This window comes from Lichtheimia ornata (assembly GCF_029851405.1).
Source record: "Lichtheimia ornata isolate CBS 291.66 chromosome Unknown scaffold00007, whole genome shotgun sequence".
In the NCBI taxonomy this organism is placed as follows: domain Eukaryota; kingdom Fungi; phylum Mucoromycota; class Mucoromycetes; order Mucorales; family Lichtheimiaceae; genus Lichtheimia; species Lichtheimia ornata.
Genome location: NW_026695327.1, coordinates 86,775 through 103,560, shown reverse-complemented (window position 1 = coordinate 103,560; position 16,786 = coordinate 86,775). Strand labels below are relative to the sequence as shown.

At 43.5% G+C, this 16,786-nt stretch overlaps 7 protein-coding genes across 7 annotated transcripts; 5 read left to right on the top strand and 2 right to left on the bottom strand.

Moving 5' to 3' along the window:
- Positions 1–271: 271 nt before the first annotated feature.
- Positions 272–2,199, bottom strand: O0I10_002435 (uncharacterized protein; the record flags this gene model as incomplete). Its single annotated transcript, XM_058482517.1, has 7 exons — positions 272–466; positions 528–670; positions 731–945; positions 1,015–1,127; positions 1,197–1,438; positions 1,508–1,769; positions 1,837–2,199. The coding sequence occupies 7 exons, from the start codon at positions 2,197–2,199 to the stop codon at positions 272–274; spliced, it is 1,533 nt and encodes a 510-aa protein (XP_058346541.1).
- Positions 2,200–2,332: 133 nt separating this feature from the next.
- On the top strand, positions 2,333–3,002 carry O0I10_002434 (uncharacterized protein; the record flags this gene model as incomplete). Its single annotated transcript, XM_058482516.1, has 3 exons — positions 2,333–2,456; positions 2,536–2,645; positions 2,706–3,002. The coding sequence occupies 3 exons, from the start codon at positions 2,333–2,335 to the stop codon at positions 3,000–3,002; spliced, it is 531 nt and encodes a 176-aa protein (XP_058346540.1).
- Positions 3,003–3,228: 226 nt separating this feature from the next.
- O0I10_002433 (uncharacterized protein) lies at positions 3,229–5,178 on the bottom strand (the record flags this gene model as incomplete). Its single annotated transcript, XM_058482515.1, has 3 exons — positions 3,229–3,789; positions 3,858–4,760; positions 4,813–5,178. The coding sequence occupies 3 exons, from the start codon at positions 5,176–5,178 to the stop codon at positions 3,229–3,231; spliced, it is 1,830 nt and encodes a 609-aa protein (XP_058346539.1).
- A 1,507-nt stretch (positions 5,179–6,685) lies between these two features.
- O0I10_002432 (uncharacterized protein) lies at positions 6,686–7,971 on the top strand (the record flags this gene model as incomplete). Its single annotated transcript, XM_058482514.1, has 5 exons — positions 6,686–6,784; positions 6,839–7,106; positions 7,194–7,326; positions 7,390–7,690; positions 7,831–7,971. 5 exons carry the CDS (start codon positions 6,686–6,688, stop codon positions 7,969–7,971), a joined length of 942 nt encoding a protein of 313 aa, XP_058346538.1.
- An 855-nt stretch (positions 7,972–8,826) lies between these two features.
- O0I10_002431 (uncharacterized protein) lies at positions 8,827–10,327 on the top strand (the record flags this gene model as incomplete). The annotated part of the gene is made up of 2 exons (XM_058482513.1): positions 8,827–9,925; positions 9,990–10,327. The coding sequence occupies 2 exons, from the start codon at positions 8,827–8,829 to the stop codon at positions 10,325–10,327; spliced, it is 1,437 nt and encodes a 478-aa protein (XP_058346537.1).
- Positions 10,328–12,976: 2,649 nt separating this feature from the next.
- Positions 12,977–13,837, top strand: O0I10_002430 (uncharacterized protein; the record flags this gene model as incomplete). The annotated part of the gene is made up of 1 exon (XM_058482512.1): positions 12,977–13,837. The coding sequence occupies one exon, from the start codon at positions 12,977–12,979 to the stop codon at positions 13,835–13,837; it is 861 nt and encodes a 286-aa protein (XP_058346536.1).
- A 1,435-nt stretch (positions 13,838–15,272) lies between these two features.
- On the top strand, positions 15,273–16,692 carry O0I10_002429 (uncharacterized protein; the record flags this gene model as incomplete). Its single annotated transcript, XM_058482511.1, has 6 exons — positions 15,273–15,382; positions 15,444–15,616; positions 15,681–15,778; positions 15,840–16,174; positions 16,254–16,512; positions 16,591–16,692. 6 exons carry the CDS (start codon positions 15,273–15,275, stop codon positions 16,690–16,692), a joined length of 1,077 nt encoding a protein of 358 aa, XP_058346535.1.
- Between the last annotated feature and the right edge of the window lie 94 nt (positions 16,693–16,786).

The following is a 16,786-nucleotide window of genomic DNA, read 5'->3' as shown; positions in this document are numbered from 1 at the left end:
CATTAGTAATCAGTCCTCATGTCCCATCGCTAGATCAGCTCGTATACCAACCCTTACCTTTGACTTGTATCCTCTGATGCCTTTGTATATGTCGCTTCCTCGAAATAAAAGTACTTTGGGTGTGCGCAGCAGCCTATGCATGGATAAGACACAAAACCAATCAAACAAGTGGTTGGGATGATTAATAATTCAACTCTGGGACATTCTCAATGAATTCAAATGATGCTTTAATGATGATGATGCTGATGATGTCAAGATGCAAAATGTTTCTCTATAGCGCCAAGGTACCCATATCCATGCCACAGACAGTGAAAGACTCCTCCATATTCTCCAGGAATGTAATGCGAAGAGCTCTTACGGCTGGTTCCTCATCATTGTCGTTGTCCTTGGTACATTTCAGGCGAACCTGCACCTGTTGTGATGTTGTTACGTCCCATAAAGTTGGATCAGCAGTGTCACAATCAATCTATGATACATCCTGTCAATACGATTGGATCCCTATCTATGTATCCTATTATTTGCCTTACCCATTCCACGCCATCACTGGTGACAGCTATCTTGAATTGCTTCTCTGGATGATCCACCTCATTGTTGGTGTACATTGTGAATTGCTCAGGATGCTGATCACCACCGATAAAGATCAATCCAAAATAATCATTTGTTGTTGGATCTATTGGAATTGATGAGTGTTGTTGTTGATAAGCTTCTTTGTTGAATAAAACGAACGTACAATGAAATGTATTCCAACATGTATTGGGATCCTTATCCACAGCGAAATGATAGGGATGCTCATCGAAAAAGTCATTCGAGTTTCCAAGTTCATTGTACATCTCTTCCCAGTGTTGCATGCTCCTGATATCGTGTCGGTTGTATATCAGCTCCGTTGGTGCAGGAATTGGTTCCATGTTGGTAGTAAACAAGCATTGGTCATTGTCGCATGCAGCTCTAGTAGGGTGGTTGAAGATGCAAAATGAATACTCTCTTATGATTGATTGATTGATTAATGATAAATACCTGACATCACGCTCATCCAAACGAGGTACTTCTTCCACACGTTCAAAATAATCCTTAGGTGTATCCGATGTATCGGCTTCCAATACTTGCTGCAATCGTCTAATGCCTTTGGACTATGTAAAAGAAGAAGAAGAAGGTGAATTGTTGTCATCCGCACCCATGAGCTAAATAGGAAATTTTACCATAGTTGCAAAAGGGGGTAGAGGCCATGTGGTGGTGTTATTCAATGCTTGATGCCCGTAAATTGGACCAGCCAAGATCCAGGGGTACTGGTTTGTCCACAATGAAAATAAGGTGTCTGCAAGACGAATTTGATCCTTCCCAAAGCCCGATTTGCCCAACTGTGTCAAAAAGGTTTGGCATTTCCAACGTGGTACAAATGCACCGTACTGCATATCCACAAATCCAGCATGCATGCTAATCTCTTTTGGTAGAATGATAATGATGATGAGCTCTCTACTACTACTACCATAGCGACCTATGTACTACATACCTGGGTTACTAAATCTCCATCGCAACTGATCAAGGTAAAGAGAAGGTGGCGAGATGGCATGGATCAAGTTTGGAAATCGAGCCATGTTGGTGTACAAGCTATCCATGGCATGATGGGACCAAGTATCATCTTGAAAGTAACAAACATCATAGGATGCCATAGCACATGTCATGAAGCGTGCAAAGGTGCCAAAGGGTTCACTGCTGCTTCCTGGTTCAAAAATCTCAACCCGCGCTTGCTGCAAAGGATCCAGATTCAGTTGCTGAGAAACACAAATTAGCACCACATAGTAAGTAGGGGTCTCGACCCATTCATGACACAACACATACCTCCACTGTCAACTTGGTTGTGAGAGTAGCATCGCCCCTGTGGATAAGCACTTGCTGAATAAATGGATACTCGAGCAATTCATGCACTCGATGTCTGATATCGCTCTCGTTGGAAGAGACTTGGTGAATGACGGCTGTCACTGGTTTCCAGTCATTGTCAAACGTCAATCGTTCCACTACTACACCATTTGATGCGTTGGAAGGCCACAATGTCAGGTCCAAACGATAAGGCGTAGGTTCCAGAACGGTGTTGAAGGATGCATCGCGTAGCAATGAGCTTAAGAGGATCAAGGAAATGACGAACCACCCAATGAGCAAGAGAGCCTGTCGATAGTGTGTAAGGATCGGGGAAGAGAGGCGCATTGGACACGATTGCCAGGTTTGGTAATGCCGGTGGTACATCTTTTATGTGTGTGGGTGATTTGACAGTCGCCATCTCAACCCGTTCCGCAGCTCTTTGTTTCCTCTTTTACCTCAACACCCCCCTTCAACCACAATGCGCGAATTACGAACACGAACTGCCAAGGTCATTGAAAAGGCTTCTACCAAGAAAGGTTCTAATGGCAAATCCTCCAAACGCATTACACAAACCATTACTGCAAAGGACGACGATGTCACGAGTAGGTTATGCTCTCTTGGTTGCTGCGCACGAAAATACAATGCTCGCTCACTCACACTCTCTTTTATCTTTAATGAAAGCATTCAAGGAGTTCCCCACATCAAAAGAAGAACGTGCTACGTTTATCAATGTCAAAACCAAACGGATCATTACCCCTTTCCAATACCAAGTCTATGATCTCTGTGCCCAGGTACCATTACTATTGATACTATTCCTCCACGATAAGGGATGTTCATCATGATCACCATAGATCCCTTGCGGTCAACTCTCCACTTACAAAGCCATTAGTGATGCCCTAAAATCACACCCACGAGCAGTAGGTCAAGCGCTTCGTTTGAATCCCTTTTGCCCATTACCTGTTCCCTGTCATCGAGTGATCGCTTCGGATTTGGCTATTGGTGGATTCAGTGGTGGATGGGGTGATTGTCAATTCGTGGCAGACAAGAAAGCAAAATTGGCCAAGGAAGGATGTGTCTTTGACGAATACTATCAATTCCAATCAAACGCGGATGGTAAAAAGGAGATCTTTACCGACTTCCAAGTCTAAATAGCATTGCCTCATTAGCATTGTTATATCTCTTGTTGTTCTATATCTCATATAAATGAATCAGTGGTCCTTGCTTTAAAATCACATCTCTCATTGTTGAAGCAGCATCATTCATCATATTATTGTTGTATGTGCATTAGGCAGATCAAGCGGATATATTATATGGGAAGGAATTGTTACAGATACAAGTGTATGTAATAAAACGCTCAGCGTGGAATAAGGATTCTTATGTCATTCGTTGTAATTCGGCCTTGCAATTGTGTGTCTTAAAGACGAGTGTGTGCTCGAGACTATACTTGTTCTTAGCTTTGGGGCCTGCACCAATACCATAGGATCCCTTGTCGGCAGCACGCAAAATGATATCCAATTCGGCTTCAGCTTCCTTGTTGCGACCATCAATCATCATCATACGGGCATTCTCATAGCGTGTAAAGTAATATACATAGTGATCCAAACGCACGTGCTTTGCCTGAGAAAATACCTTGTCCACCGACTCACGCTGCAAGGCACGCATGGTATCACGTTCCGTGGGATCTTCTGATCGGGTATAGGTGAGACGAGCAAGCTTAGCGCGCAAAAAGTGGCCGAGGCAGATATTGTCAGCATAATAAGGATCCACAATCTCGTCCAAAGCCGAAAGTTCAATGTCAATGCGTTTGATATTGGATCGCAAGAGGGGCAAGGGTAGATACTCGCAGGCACCAAACGCATTGGTCACTTCAAGGTCGGGAAAGAGTAAAAAGTTGTTTTGTTCAATGAACTTGCGAGCCTTGCGTGCCACGAATTTCTTCCATAATCGGCATAAAAAAACTCTTGTCAGACAACTTTCAAGTTAAGGTTATTATAGCTTATTACCTCCAATGGAATAGATCTACCGGCAATCTTTTGTCGTGCACCAGGCACCTTTTTCATCATGTAGGTTGCTTGTGTCATGAGAGAATGACGTTTCTTGGCATCTTGCTTTTCCTCCAATGCATGCATATACAATGCCACTCCCTTAAAATACGTGTATACAGCCTTGGACCAGTTGCTTTCCATGTACAAGATATCAAACATCTCAGCCGCTGTCTTCCAATCCTGCTGAAGGGTGCTAACCAATCCACGTTCCCAATAGCAAATGTGTTGCAGCTGTTTCCAATCCTTTTGGATATTGATGGCTCGAATGTATTCCTCTGTCGCTTCATCCAATTTGGTCTCGCTAAAGAGCTGTCGGCCATGCAAATACAAGAAAAAGACACCATTGGGATAGAGTTGCAGGTTGTAGCTGAGGATAGCGGCAGCAAGAGGATCGTCACAGTCATTCACAGGAATCAGTTTGGCCAAAAGGACATGGTAGGCAATAAGCAACATGTCACAAAATTGACGTCGAAGACCTTCATCAGGGCCTTGAATGGATGGCATCTCGCCTGTTTTCTTGTAAACATCCCATTCACCAGGCGCTTGTAACAACCTCATGCCTTGCTCACGATCGCTCGTGAAACCAATGAACTCAATTAAACGTAGCACCGTTCGTGGTAGTAACGATAGCATCACCTTGAAAGCGCCCATACCAAACAAGACACCCGATCTAAAGTGGTCGTCTGGTGGAGATCCCCCTGTGTTTTCCTCATCCACTTGTAAAACGTACTTCTCCAGCACCGTATACGTCATGTAGGCTTGTCGAATATGTAATCCTTCGCGAATAAATGATATGAAACTCTCGTCATGGATGATACACAAGAACGCCTTGAGAAGATAAGCTTCGGCATAGACCAATTCCTATAATACGAATGTAAGCATACCTATGTATAGTATAATTTGAAATACTTGCAGCATGACGATGAAGAGGACGCATCTGTTTAAGCTTTTCAGGGGTCAATCCGGTATGTATCCAGGATGTCAAGAACCATAAGCTGCTATGCGACTGTCGCTGGATATTCCTTGCAAGCTGTACGGTGTGTTGCATAGCATTGATTGCCACATCAAAGTCGGCAGGTTGAAATGTCATGACGCTCTTGAGTGCAAGCAACACCGCTCTTCCCAGTGCATAATACATTGACTTTTCACACAACTCGGGTTTCAATATGGCCTCGGATTCAACAATGCGCGAATCAAGAAACAGATCTAACGCTTGTCGTGCTGCTCGAATGTCATCATACAATTGCTGCTCCTCCTGTTCAAAGCGTGCGTCGGTCATTGGGTGCGAATGCAAGAAAGAAGAAAGGAAAAAGAGAGCATTGTCATCCTTTTACACACACACCTTGGCCCGATACAGTTGAAACACGTTCAATTCTCACAGTCGTCGTAGTATATCAAGTAAGCATGAAGGTAATGAGCGCGCGTTTACATTTGATGTCACACAAGTTATAACAAAGGAATTTAGTGATACAATGGCGTGTGATGTTGCAAAAACAGGGAAACATGAGGCGCACTCACGCATTGAAAAGAACGAGCCTTGTTACACGGGACACTCAAGTCGTTTGCCTTTAATGCTTTAGCATTGTTCAGGTACTTTTGTTTCCATTTTATCTTCATTCTTTCTAATCATAGTACCATGACAACAGTGATGATGACATCAACCATGATTACAACAACAAGCAAACAATCTAAAGAACAACAACGAAGGCCTTCTTCTTATGGCTGGCAGCAGCAAACAATTAGACTCAAGGTTTCTCACCACCAACTCAATCAATGCAAGAAAAAGAGGCTTCGGAGAAACGATATCGTTTTCATTGAACACAAGCAAGCGGATCCGAGAATAGCAGGGCACAAAGTACGGTTATGGCTATAATATCATGTGGGATTCCTTTATCACCTTTCTCAAGGATATGAACCGGGCAGTAGGATCGTCGACGTAAGTGATGGGAAAAAGATGGATGGATGTGTATGGGGATCTGCAAATTCATAGGCACATTTGTTTAGCCCGATATGTATGCAACATGTAGTGTTTTGTCAATTCCATGCCCAAAGCCCACGCTAATGCATCTTCCTGTCACTTTATTGCTTGCCTCTCTCCTGATCCTCCGTAACAGCAACTACGATTTCTTGGCTTAAAACTATCCCTTCTTTTTCACATTCCCATCACTCTTTTACTAAAATCATGATTGATCAATATGTGATAAAGTGTACATGGGTGCTGGAATACATGAGTGATAATGCTGCTGCTGCATTGGGCATGAGAACTATTTGGAGAGTGGTGGATGAGTGTCAGTAAAGTGATGCCGCCGATGACTCCGCAAAAGAGGGGTGGAGATGCAAATTATAGGAGTTGGTTCAAGTGATTGATGATGATGATGATGATGGCCGCTGCATTGCGTCCCTTCTCCTCCTTTTGCATTTATTCTTGTGTGTGTGTGTGTGTGTCTCTATCTCCTCATTTATTCTACCTTCATTGGACGTATACTAAAAATCGCCAATGGAAGAAAGCTTTTGACACGTCTTTCAAATTTGTTTCCCTTTTTTGTTTATCCCCTCGTCCCATTTCTTTTTTCTGCTTCTCTCTCTCGCCAAAATTGTCCTTCTCCCTTTTTTCTTTTTTGTCTCTTTTTCCTCTTTTCTCCCTTTGACTTGTTACTTGTGTAGCTGCTGGCGGCTAACACAATATCATCATCATCACCACCAGTACCAACATTAATACATCACACACCTATACAACAACAAGTTGACAACCATCCATCCATCATTACATACAACGTACAACGCCCATGAAACGATCCACGCACCCATTGTTTTACTGTACAGCAGCCATCTTTTTGCTTTTGGCTTCTTCAGCACCTCATGCATCAGCCACGGTGGTTGTCTTGGTAATTTACTATCCCGATCTATTTTAACAAACAAAGCTGATATGGAACATACAGTCAACCAACCAAACATTTGCCGACCGAGCATCAGCATTTGGACCTTCACTCGGTATCCATCAAGGCAAATTGGGTTTTCTCGTCGAACCCCAATGGGATCCCACGGGCTGCCAAGTGGTGAATGCACCGTGTGAAGATTGGGTTGCTTTACTGCGGCGTGGCGGATGTTCTTTTGCAACCAAAGTACGCAACATGCAACAAAGCGGGGCCGTAGCAGTAGCTATTGGTGATCCCGATACATCAGGATGGGTGACCATGTATGCACCAGGTGCGTCTCTTTTGTGTGATAAAGACAACGAAAAACAAAATAGGACTTATCATGAGGCGGTGCTTCGGATGATGATGATGATGATAGGTGATACCTCGGATATCTTTATTCCAAGCATGTTTCTGGCTCAGCAGGAATACCAAGCCTTGCACAACCTCGCCACCTTAAGTGATACACCGTTGATGGTACTTTTGTTACAAATGGATGATTGGATGGCATGGTAAATACGTGTATAAAGGGGTTGGCCTTTCTATGTACTGATGAATGGGTTGTATATACATAGGCCAATGATGCATTTGGTGATTCTGATTTTCATTTCACCCAGCATTGTCATGCTATTTCTTTATATCTCGTACAAGATACGACAACGGAAAAAGCTCATGCAGGATCTTGCACCTATGCACGTGGTGGCCAAGTTACGGATCAAACAATTCCTCAAGGAAAAGATGGGTGAGAACGATGCTGAGGAATGTGCCATTTGCCTTGAAGAATACACCGACGGTGAAGAACTTCGAGTGTTACCTTGTCATCACATGTTTCATGCTTGTTGTGTTGATGCTTGGCTCACTACTCAAAAGAAATATGTAAGCATCATCATCTTCATCTTCATTGTTGTACCTGAAGGGGAGGGGGAAATGGGATTGGATGGGAGATGCGAGGGGGGATTGTTTTTGGACACCATGTGTGCATAATTCATATTCATTCTCTCATTCGTTCAATATAGTGTCCCATATGCAAGCGAGATATTACAGCATCCATATCACCAACGACAACATCCAAATCTTCCTCCTTGCAACAACACCATATCTTACCTTTGTTTCTAGAGTCATTCACTATTTCATCCGTGGAGCGGCAAACGTCATGAGGCGCTTTTACCCATCACAACGGTTGCCCTCCCAACCACCCCTCTCTCTCTCATGCATCATCCCATCACCACACTTTCCATTTTTGTATTGTACATTTCACTCACCCCACCTCCCCACACACAACCGACAGCTTTAAAAGTAAGCGGTGTACATTTACAACATCTCAACATTGTTACATGTCCTTGTGGTGGCTTTGTGTGTATATATAGCAATCACAAGCTTTTTCTTTTCTTGGTTTAAAGAAAACCCATTTAGTGCTCTCCACCCCTACTTTGATCCATGTGTCACGCACATAGTAGCATCACCCCCTTTTTAGGTATCATTCAAGTTTTGGATGTGCTCATCATCATCATCCCCCGGTGATGCTTTTAGATAGGATGGAAAGAAAACAAGAGCATTGAAGAAAAGGTTCTCATTTGGAACGATGACAATGGCACATTGGTGGAAAACAAAGATATGCATTATGCTGTGAACTTTGATTCTGTGTTACGCTATGCAAACAATCACCCTCTGGGCGATCATTTCGTTTGACTTGAGAGACGTTTTTTGTATCCTTTTGGGTTGTGTTGAGGAGGTTACACATCCATCGCATACTGGAAGGCAATAACAATAAGCAAGCTTTCGCAAACCACTTGTCATTAGAATAGAATCCCCGTCATGGTGGATGAGATGCAGCATCTTTATACCAGCAAAATATTAACGCAGGAGATGCATTCCTTCTACATCGGCGCATGGAATCATATCCTGCATGATGGAGATACGCACAACCAACCGTTCCTTTTTCTATTATCATCTCAAAATCGACCAGCTATTCACTCCAGACTTTTCTCTTTCATACCTTTTATTGGCACCCAATGTCTGACAACCATCATGCTGATGACAAAATAATATCCGTACACCACCCATCCGAAAACCATGATAGTAGAGGACTTGTCAATCAACATGAAGAAGATACTATAGAGGCATCTCTAGAAGGCCATGAAGTCAACCAAATCAAAGACAGCCCAAGGACGATTACTGGTGCAGAGGACCCCTATTTTACCGAAGGATTAAAGAACCCAGGCTGGTTGAGCACAGGTGCTCTTTTCTTGACGACGTTTTCAATTTTCGGCATTACATTCTGTTGGGGCGTGTTCCAGCCACACTACCTCAACCACGTGTATCCAGGGCAAACCGACATTTTTCGAATTGCTTTTATTGGGACAAGCACACAGGCAATCACCACATTATTAGGATTGCCCTTGACTTTTGTGATTCGATGTATTGGGTACAAGGGCACCATGATGATTGGGGTGATTCTTTTGCCGCTGGGTCTTATCTTGGCAAGTTTTGCCACACAGCTATGGCAAACAGCTTTGGCGCACGGTGTTTTGGTGGGCATAGGAGCTGCATTTTGCTTTAGTTCATCATTCATGCTGCCATCCCAGTGGTTTGTACGACGACGAGCAACCGTGAATGGTATTGGTAATGCTGGTGCTTGTGTTGGTGCCTTGTGTTTATCACCGCTTGCTGAACATCTTATCGAAACACTCGGCTATCGTAATGCATTACGTGTCTTGGGTAGTATTGTATTTGCTCTATTGAGCTTGGCAACACTCATCGCAAGAGCAAGATACCCTCCATCACCCTCTTCAAATACTACCACGACTACGACACCAAGCAGCATCATGCAAAAAAAGAGACGTAAAATAGCCTTCTTTCGATCTTCCCCATTATTCAGTGCACCCTTTGCTTTCGCTCTGGTATTCTCACTATTGACGCCCTTTGGGTATGTGGCTCCATTTTATCTTATGCCGACCTATGTTATGCAAGTGGTTGGTTCCAGTGCATCAATGGGTGCAGCATTCGTCTCGGTGGGGATGGCCACTGGAGTTGTATCTCGTCTTGGATCTGGATTTATTGGCGATCGCATAGGTCCAATCAATGCACTCTTTTTAGCAACGCTAATGTCAGGTAACGTATATAAATGTGAATGATGATGATGATGCATTCATCATGCTAATGCCATTTATTACAGCTATTCTTATCATGGCGTTGTGGCCGTTTTCTCATTCATTACCCGTGTGTGGCATATTTAGTGCAGCAATGGGTTTGACGGCAGGGACGTACTTTGGACTTATCCCATCGGTACTTGCGAGAATCGCTGGTATGGAGCATCTCTATGTTAGTGGTGCAGTGGCGTGGATGTTCATCTCGATTGGGTCGTTGCTTGGCACTCCATGTGTCGGGAAAATGCAAAAAGATCTGGGATGGCCATATGCTATTCAATTTGCAGGAGCAGCCGAACTCATAGCTGCTTTATGTATGCTAGCTATCAAACTATTATTGGATCGAAGACTCTGCAGCAAAATATGATGATACAAGAACGCTTTATTATTGTACTGGTTATAGTAGTATAGGGGTGGTTGTTGTAATAAAAGTAGAATCAACTTGCTAAACAGGATCCTTGTGCTTTTCAGGCAACGACCGACACGTTCCATCTCTTTCACCCTCTTGACACCAACACGAGCAAACAACGACACGAGAAATGGGACACACCTTCGATGCCGCAACGATCCAAGATGGCATTGAGCGAACGATTACCTCCTTTATCGACATCAGTTGACACCACCAAAGAACAAGGCAATCCAGTATGCTGCTTTCCGAAATGGGTCCTCGAGGAACGAATGTGGGTGATGTAAACGACTTGCGAAGAGGGCGCGTTTGAAGATGATATCAACAACCAGCAGCAAACGGATGACGGGCTGTGGATGGCATGATGCACTACAAGAATGATATCAGTTACCGGTTCATGCATGGATGTCATCACTCTGTCGACTTTGCCAGCTCATGCAGCAACCCAAACGAACATTCACACGCCCATCGTCCACTTATCGTTCATCTTACTTTGGTCACTGTCTTTGGTGCGTATGTCATTCCTTGCATCCCTGACGGTCAAAGCTGATCTTTGTTATCATTCATAGCATGTTTCATTGTTATCCTGCTTTCATTATCGTATTTGATTGCTGCAAAAAGGTAAAACTTGGTCATATTGCATGATGGATCACATACTCATCTCACGTTTCTTCAATGTAGCTCGGCTACGATATGCCAGCTGAGGATGGAATGGAGATGACGATAACCTTTTCAAATGGGTGGTGGATTAAAGGGCATTGCTTCCTGGGCTCAGACAACAAGAAATCGATTGCAATCACTCTCATGCACCAAGTTCCGGAGATCATGATTTGCATGGTGTCGCCATGGAGATGACTTCGTCACTACTACGAATGTGATGCTACATACAACAACGCACCTCCAAGTTTCAGAAGCCAACAACATCTGAATGCAGCATTTTATGTACCCAACACATCCAGGGCCCTTATTCGACATCCAACTATGACGCATGCAAATATAGCCGTGACAAGACCTGTGCAAGGGCGTGATGCTTCAGAGCCTGTATTGTTTGGATTTGGCCATGATGGTAACCAACTTATAGCGTCATCAGGTTATTGGAAACACGCATTCAGAGGACTGGAAAATCGAGGGAGCCTATCCATGTATTGGGTCAATGTTCGATAACTGAAGACGCTCCTTTTGGCTTTTGGACGTATCTCACGACACCAGATGCAAGCATCTTGCGTACTTTGCCGATATTCCAGCACATGTAGGACATGCAATCACTCGATCATCTCAACCCTTTTTTCTTCTCCACAAATTTTCTACCCTTTCAGCACTACACATGCCGTAGAAAACACCGAGAATCCTTTGTATACAGAGTTACAATACCACAACACCGAAAGAGCCAAGCAATAAATTTTGCTATTCATCCCGTACATGATAAGTTACACGCACGCATGCTGTCCTTCCCAAAGAATTTCGCCTTTGATACATATTAGCGATGATAACAATAAGGATAAGTGATTTGGGCTGTATGCAATTTTTCATCATCGGCATGTCAATAATGTCACATAACACGTGCGTATCGAGTAACAGGATCCACTATAGACATGCATGATTGTTCCTCAACGACTGCAGCAGGGGACAAACTATATGATCAAGCTGGGTCAATTCGAAATCCCACATTGAATCCTTATCCCCTTCCTTCGACTTGAGAAGCGTTTGGAATAATTTTGATTGGAACGACCTTATTCATATAGGCAAATGATGCTGATGCTTTGAGAAGAATACGTTACCTAGCACATTCTGAAAGAAAAGTTCAAATAGCTGTTATCTTGATCTGCCATTTTCGGTTGCATGGCAACCATAATAACAGCTCAATTTTCATTGACAATGAAAACGCGACAACAGCTTCATCCATCTCCCCTTGACTTCTCATATTCCCTTAAGGACACTGAAATTGCAAGCACAGCCATGCAGTAAGGAACTTTATGAGACACTTGTTTTTGATTTGACCATCAAGATGATGATGTTTGCAGCAACAGCCAATTTATATATATGCATTGGAGTATGGGCGGGCCGTGTTATGTTTCACAGCGCCGCTGTGTGATACCTTGGGCTGGTGCTGTTGCAGCAGTGGCCCACCACAAAGATGAGGCGCTGAGCATGATTCTTGCGCCACATGCTTGTAAAGGATGCTTTACTATTTTTACGAATGGTGTCTTTAATAGGGAGGAGATCCTTAGGTTTGCCTTTTATCCCACTACAATCCGCACACGTTGCGCAACTTGCGAAAGAAAAAGAGGGCGATCTGTTTATGCAAGGAGAAAGTAAGGCTCTCTCTCCGTCCAAACATTACAGTATAGTCTATCACCAGACATAAGCCATGCGATCTATGCATTGGTGATTAATGTGCAGCAACATCATCCAACTTTGTAACCTTGTTTTTTAATCCCTTGCTATGGTGTGTGGGCGGTGCGCGCGTTTTTGTGTATGTGTGTTTCGTCTGTTCTTGCTCCTGAGTTCGGGTCACGGCTTGCTTCCTTGTGATATAAATGTCGGACAACCTTGCCGATAACTCTTTTATGTGGTCTCTTTTCTCTTCCTTCTCTTCTTCTACTGTTGCTTATGACAAGGCGCTCTGCTCATGTTTATCCCCTTGATCGGGTCTTTTTTACTCCTTCTACAACAACATCATCATCACCAGCAGCAGAGCAAGGTATTCGATCCACCACTACAAGCACCACCACCACCACCACTGTTATGTCTCTCAAGGAACGTGTATCACAACGACTTGGACGCTTTCTTTCAATCAAATACGACCGCCATCATCATCGTCATCATCATCTACGTAACAACGACAGCTCTTTGCAACAACAACCACAACAATCAAATACTACTACCACTACATCTAACAATGCTGCTACCACCACTACTATTAAACAAACTTATGACGCCACTCCTCATTTACACAATCGTCATCATGCATCGATGCCTCTGACTTCTAAGGATATGGTAGTAGATGGGACCAATGATCATTTTTATTATCGCCAAGACGACCAACCGATATCTTCTCTCCAAATGCCGGTGCTTCCTACAGCTTTACGACCCCCACCACGTCCACATTATCATCATAATCGACGAGCAGCAATACAACAGCCATTCAGTGATCGTTGTAAAAGTGCCTCCGCCGCTATCATGTTTGGCACCAATAGTCATTTCGATAGTGTGCGAAACGATATCGCTGCAAAAGATGACCATGACGACAATGATGATGATCGACATAGCTTTGTCACGTCTTTGGAACATGTGGAGAGTGAACAAGAGGATGGTGACGACGACGATGAAGAGGATGATTTGTATCCACAACAACAAGTTGCCATGTCAGTGACCATTTTACCAGCTGCAATGGCAGCAGCTACTGCTGCAAGATCTCGACGATACCGTGCCAGAGCAGCCAAAGCTGCAGCTGCAGCTGCATACTTGTAATCCTGCTGGCGCAGGACTTTGCCATTATCATTCCCCCAACCCCTTTGCACATACATCATCTGCCATCTATATATATCACATCACCTTTATCAGCTTCTTGTTGTACATAATATCCTACGCATCACATTCCAACTTTTTTTGCTGAGCACATTACTCAAGCCAAAAAGGATGCCAAGCACATACACACCCACACACACACACATGTAAATGAGAAATTATAAATCAATAATAGAATCAATGAGATGATACATGGATGCATCAATGAGAGAGGTGGTTGGGGTAGTGATAACTTTTGTGCACATGATGATGATGCGTGGTTCATATGTTGATGTTCTCTCGTCATTGGAGCAGCAGCAACAGCAGCACTGTGGAATGAGGGTTCCGAGCATGCAACACAAAGTTATGTTTGTGTAAGACACAAACGTAAGGTCATGGGTCGGGGAGGAGCAATTCAGGGGTTGTTGTTCGCTGATGGGTGTTGGTGTATATACTCTGCAGCAGCGTTGTTGAATGTGCAAGAGCAAAAGAAAAAGGTGACGGCATCTTGTTGTCGGTGATTAACAAAAGCTGCTGCTGCTGTTGGCTGATGAATGAAAAATGTTGGACCCGCCCATTTCCCATTGCCGCCCGACTTTTGCGCACGGGGTCACCCATCTGGGGTAGTGGTGGTGGTGGTATTATCACACAAGCCAGCCAAGAGTGAGTCACTCATTAATGAGGAATTGTATTGTCGGCGACTTGATTTTGAGTTTGGGGGATATACGGATGTTGATAATGGAGGATTGGCAATAACGAATTTTCTTCTTCTCTTGAGTATTTAGCTTCTTGAAAGACAAGAGACCAATCTATATTAAGCAAGAGGCAACATTGGATCTTGTCTCCAGCAGTGTGGTTTCGTTGGGCAAGTGTCTTTCTTTGCTCCCGTTCCTTAGATCCAAGATCCGCCACATGTTGCACAAACCTGAATTAAGCTTTGGTTTCTGTTTTCCCTCCTTTTCTCCATGACATTCCCAGTCATTGTTGCTGTTTCCCTGGACACAATAAGATTGTGTGCCTCTCTTTGTTGTTGCCATGTGCACGGCTAAACCAAAGTTTGATAAATGAACATGTTTTAAAAGAGAGAGAGAGCCATAAAAGAGCTAATGTGTGTGCATGATACTACTACTTTTGCACGTTCAACAATGGCCATTCGATAAGTTTGATTCTCAGTTTGATATGCCTCTCGCATCAAATATCTTATCGCTGCCTTATAGCCACTTCCAGAAAGTGCTGCTGATTTAAAAGGACCCACCCACTTGTCGCCTTTACATTTTTCCTCTTGCTTTCTCCCCCATCCCCAACCCGTTTTCCAAAACGACAACGACTTGATATCTATTTACAAACATCCTTATGCCGTTGTGCTATCTCTTTGCTTTGACTTGAAACTCTCTGAACTATGATCACCATTCTCCCTTCGCGTCTGAAATTGCTTCATTTTCCACGATCACAGCTACCCCATGTAACTCATGCCATTGTAAAGGCCTGCTTTTTCCAGGACATTAAGGAGTAAATGACCTTCTACTGCTGATCTCTTATTGACACTATCATTAACATGCTTCTATTCTAGTCCCGAGTACTTCTTTTCTTTCACGGAAAATGCCTATGAGATATCCATCGCTGCCAACCAAGCAATCATCGATCATGATATCTTGCCCTTTCTTCACGCGACGCCTTCCCACGATATCGGTACATCTCCCGACATTTTTCGTGTTATGCAAGTGGATGATGCTGATGGTCAAGGTAATGAATGCCCACTATGGGGGAGTGATGATGTATGAAATTGCTCACATCCTTTGTATTATAGATGCAAGTGGTAAGCGTATCAGTGATCTTTCTGAACCATTGGCCCAAGCCAAGTTTTCCATCTTTTACATGTCGACATACCAAACGGATTTTGTTTTGGTGAGTGCAACCCACTTTTTGGAAAAAGAGACCCCCTTTTTGTAACATTGGATGTATGTAGGTGAGGGAACGAAGACTAAGACAATCAGTGCAAACTTTGATGGATCATGGGTTCGAGTTCGATCAAGATTCACTTGACATGCTTCAAAACGAGTCAGCAGCATTATCCAACATGATACGTCATTCGAATGCATCCACCGAATCATTGGGATCGGCTGTCGATAGTGCAGCTTCGTCTTTGCATGCACCAGATGATCATCAGGATGGTGAATCGACTGAGAGCACGGTGTTGACCAACGAATTGCGATGTGCGGGGTTGAATCCCCACTATCGATCCACGTGGGCCATGACATTACTCAAGATCTTGTCCTTTCCCGAAATGATTGAAGGGTATTCGTAAGTCTTCAACACGTGTGTGTGTGCGTGTGAGTGAAAAGGAAAGACCCCATTTTTAACTCATTTTCTTTTTATAAAGAGCTGAACAATCACGCTTTGTGTCATACACAGCAACCAGTGAAGGCATCTCTGTGCTAGCTGATAAGCACATCTTGGATTTGTTTGAAGAAGAGTCCATCTTTCAGGATGAAGATTCAGTACCCATGCGCGTGATCCAAGTCAATCTAGGTGGTTCCAACCTTGATAGATGTGGTATTGTACGATCCATTTCTCATCCACTGGCAGGCGAGCATATCAATCTATGGTATCTCAGCACATACAAGACGGCGAATATCATTGTAAGTACCACCTACATCTCACTTGTATCTAGTTGTTCATATACTTGACGCGTGTTGGGGTTGCGTATTGTGTTATAGGTATCAGCGGATGATATTGAGCGAGCAGAGGAAATCTTGAGACCGGATCTCGAAAAAATGCGCGAAATGCTGGACGATGTCGTGCTTGAACCTCTTCAGTAATATTATATATACCAACATTTAATGATTTGCAACAATAAAAATCAATCAGCTATCACACTTTATTTTACTCGTATGTAGCATGTCATCATGTGAT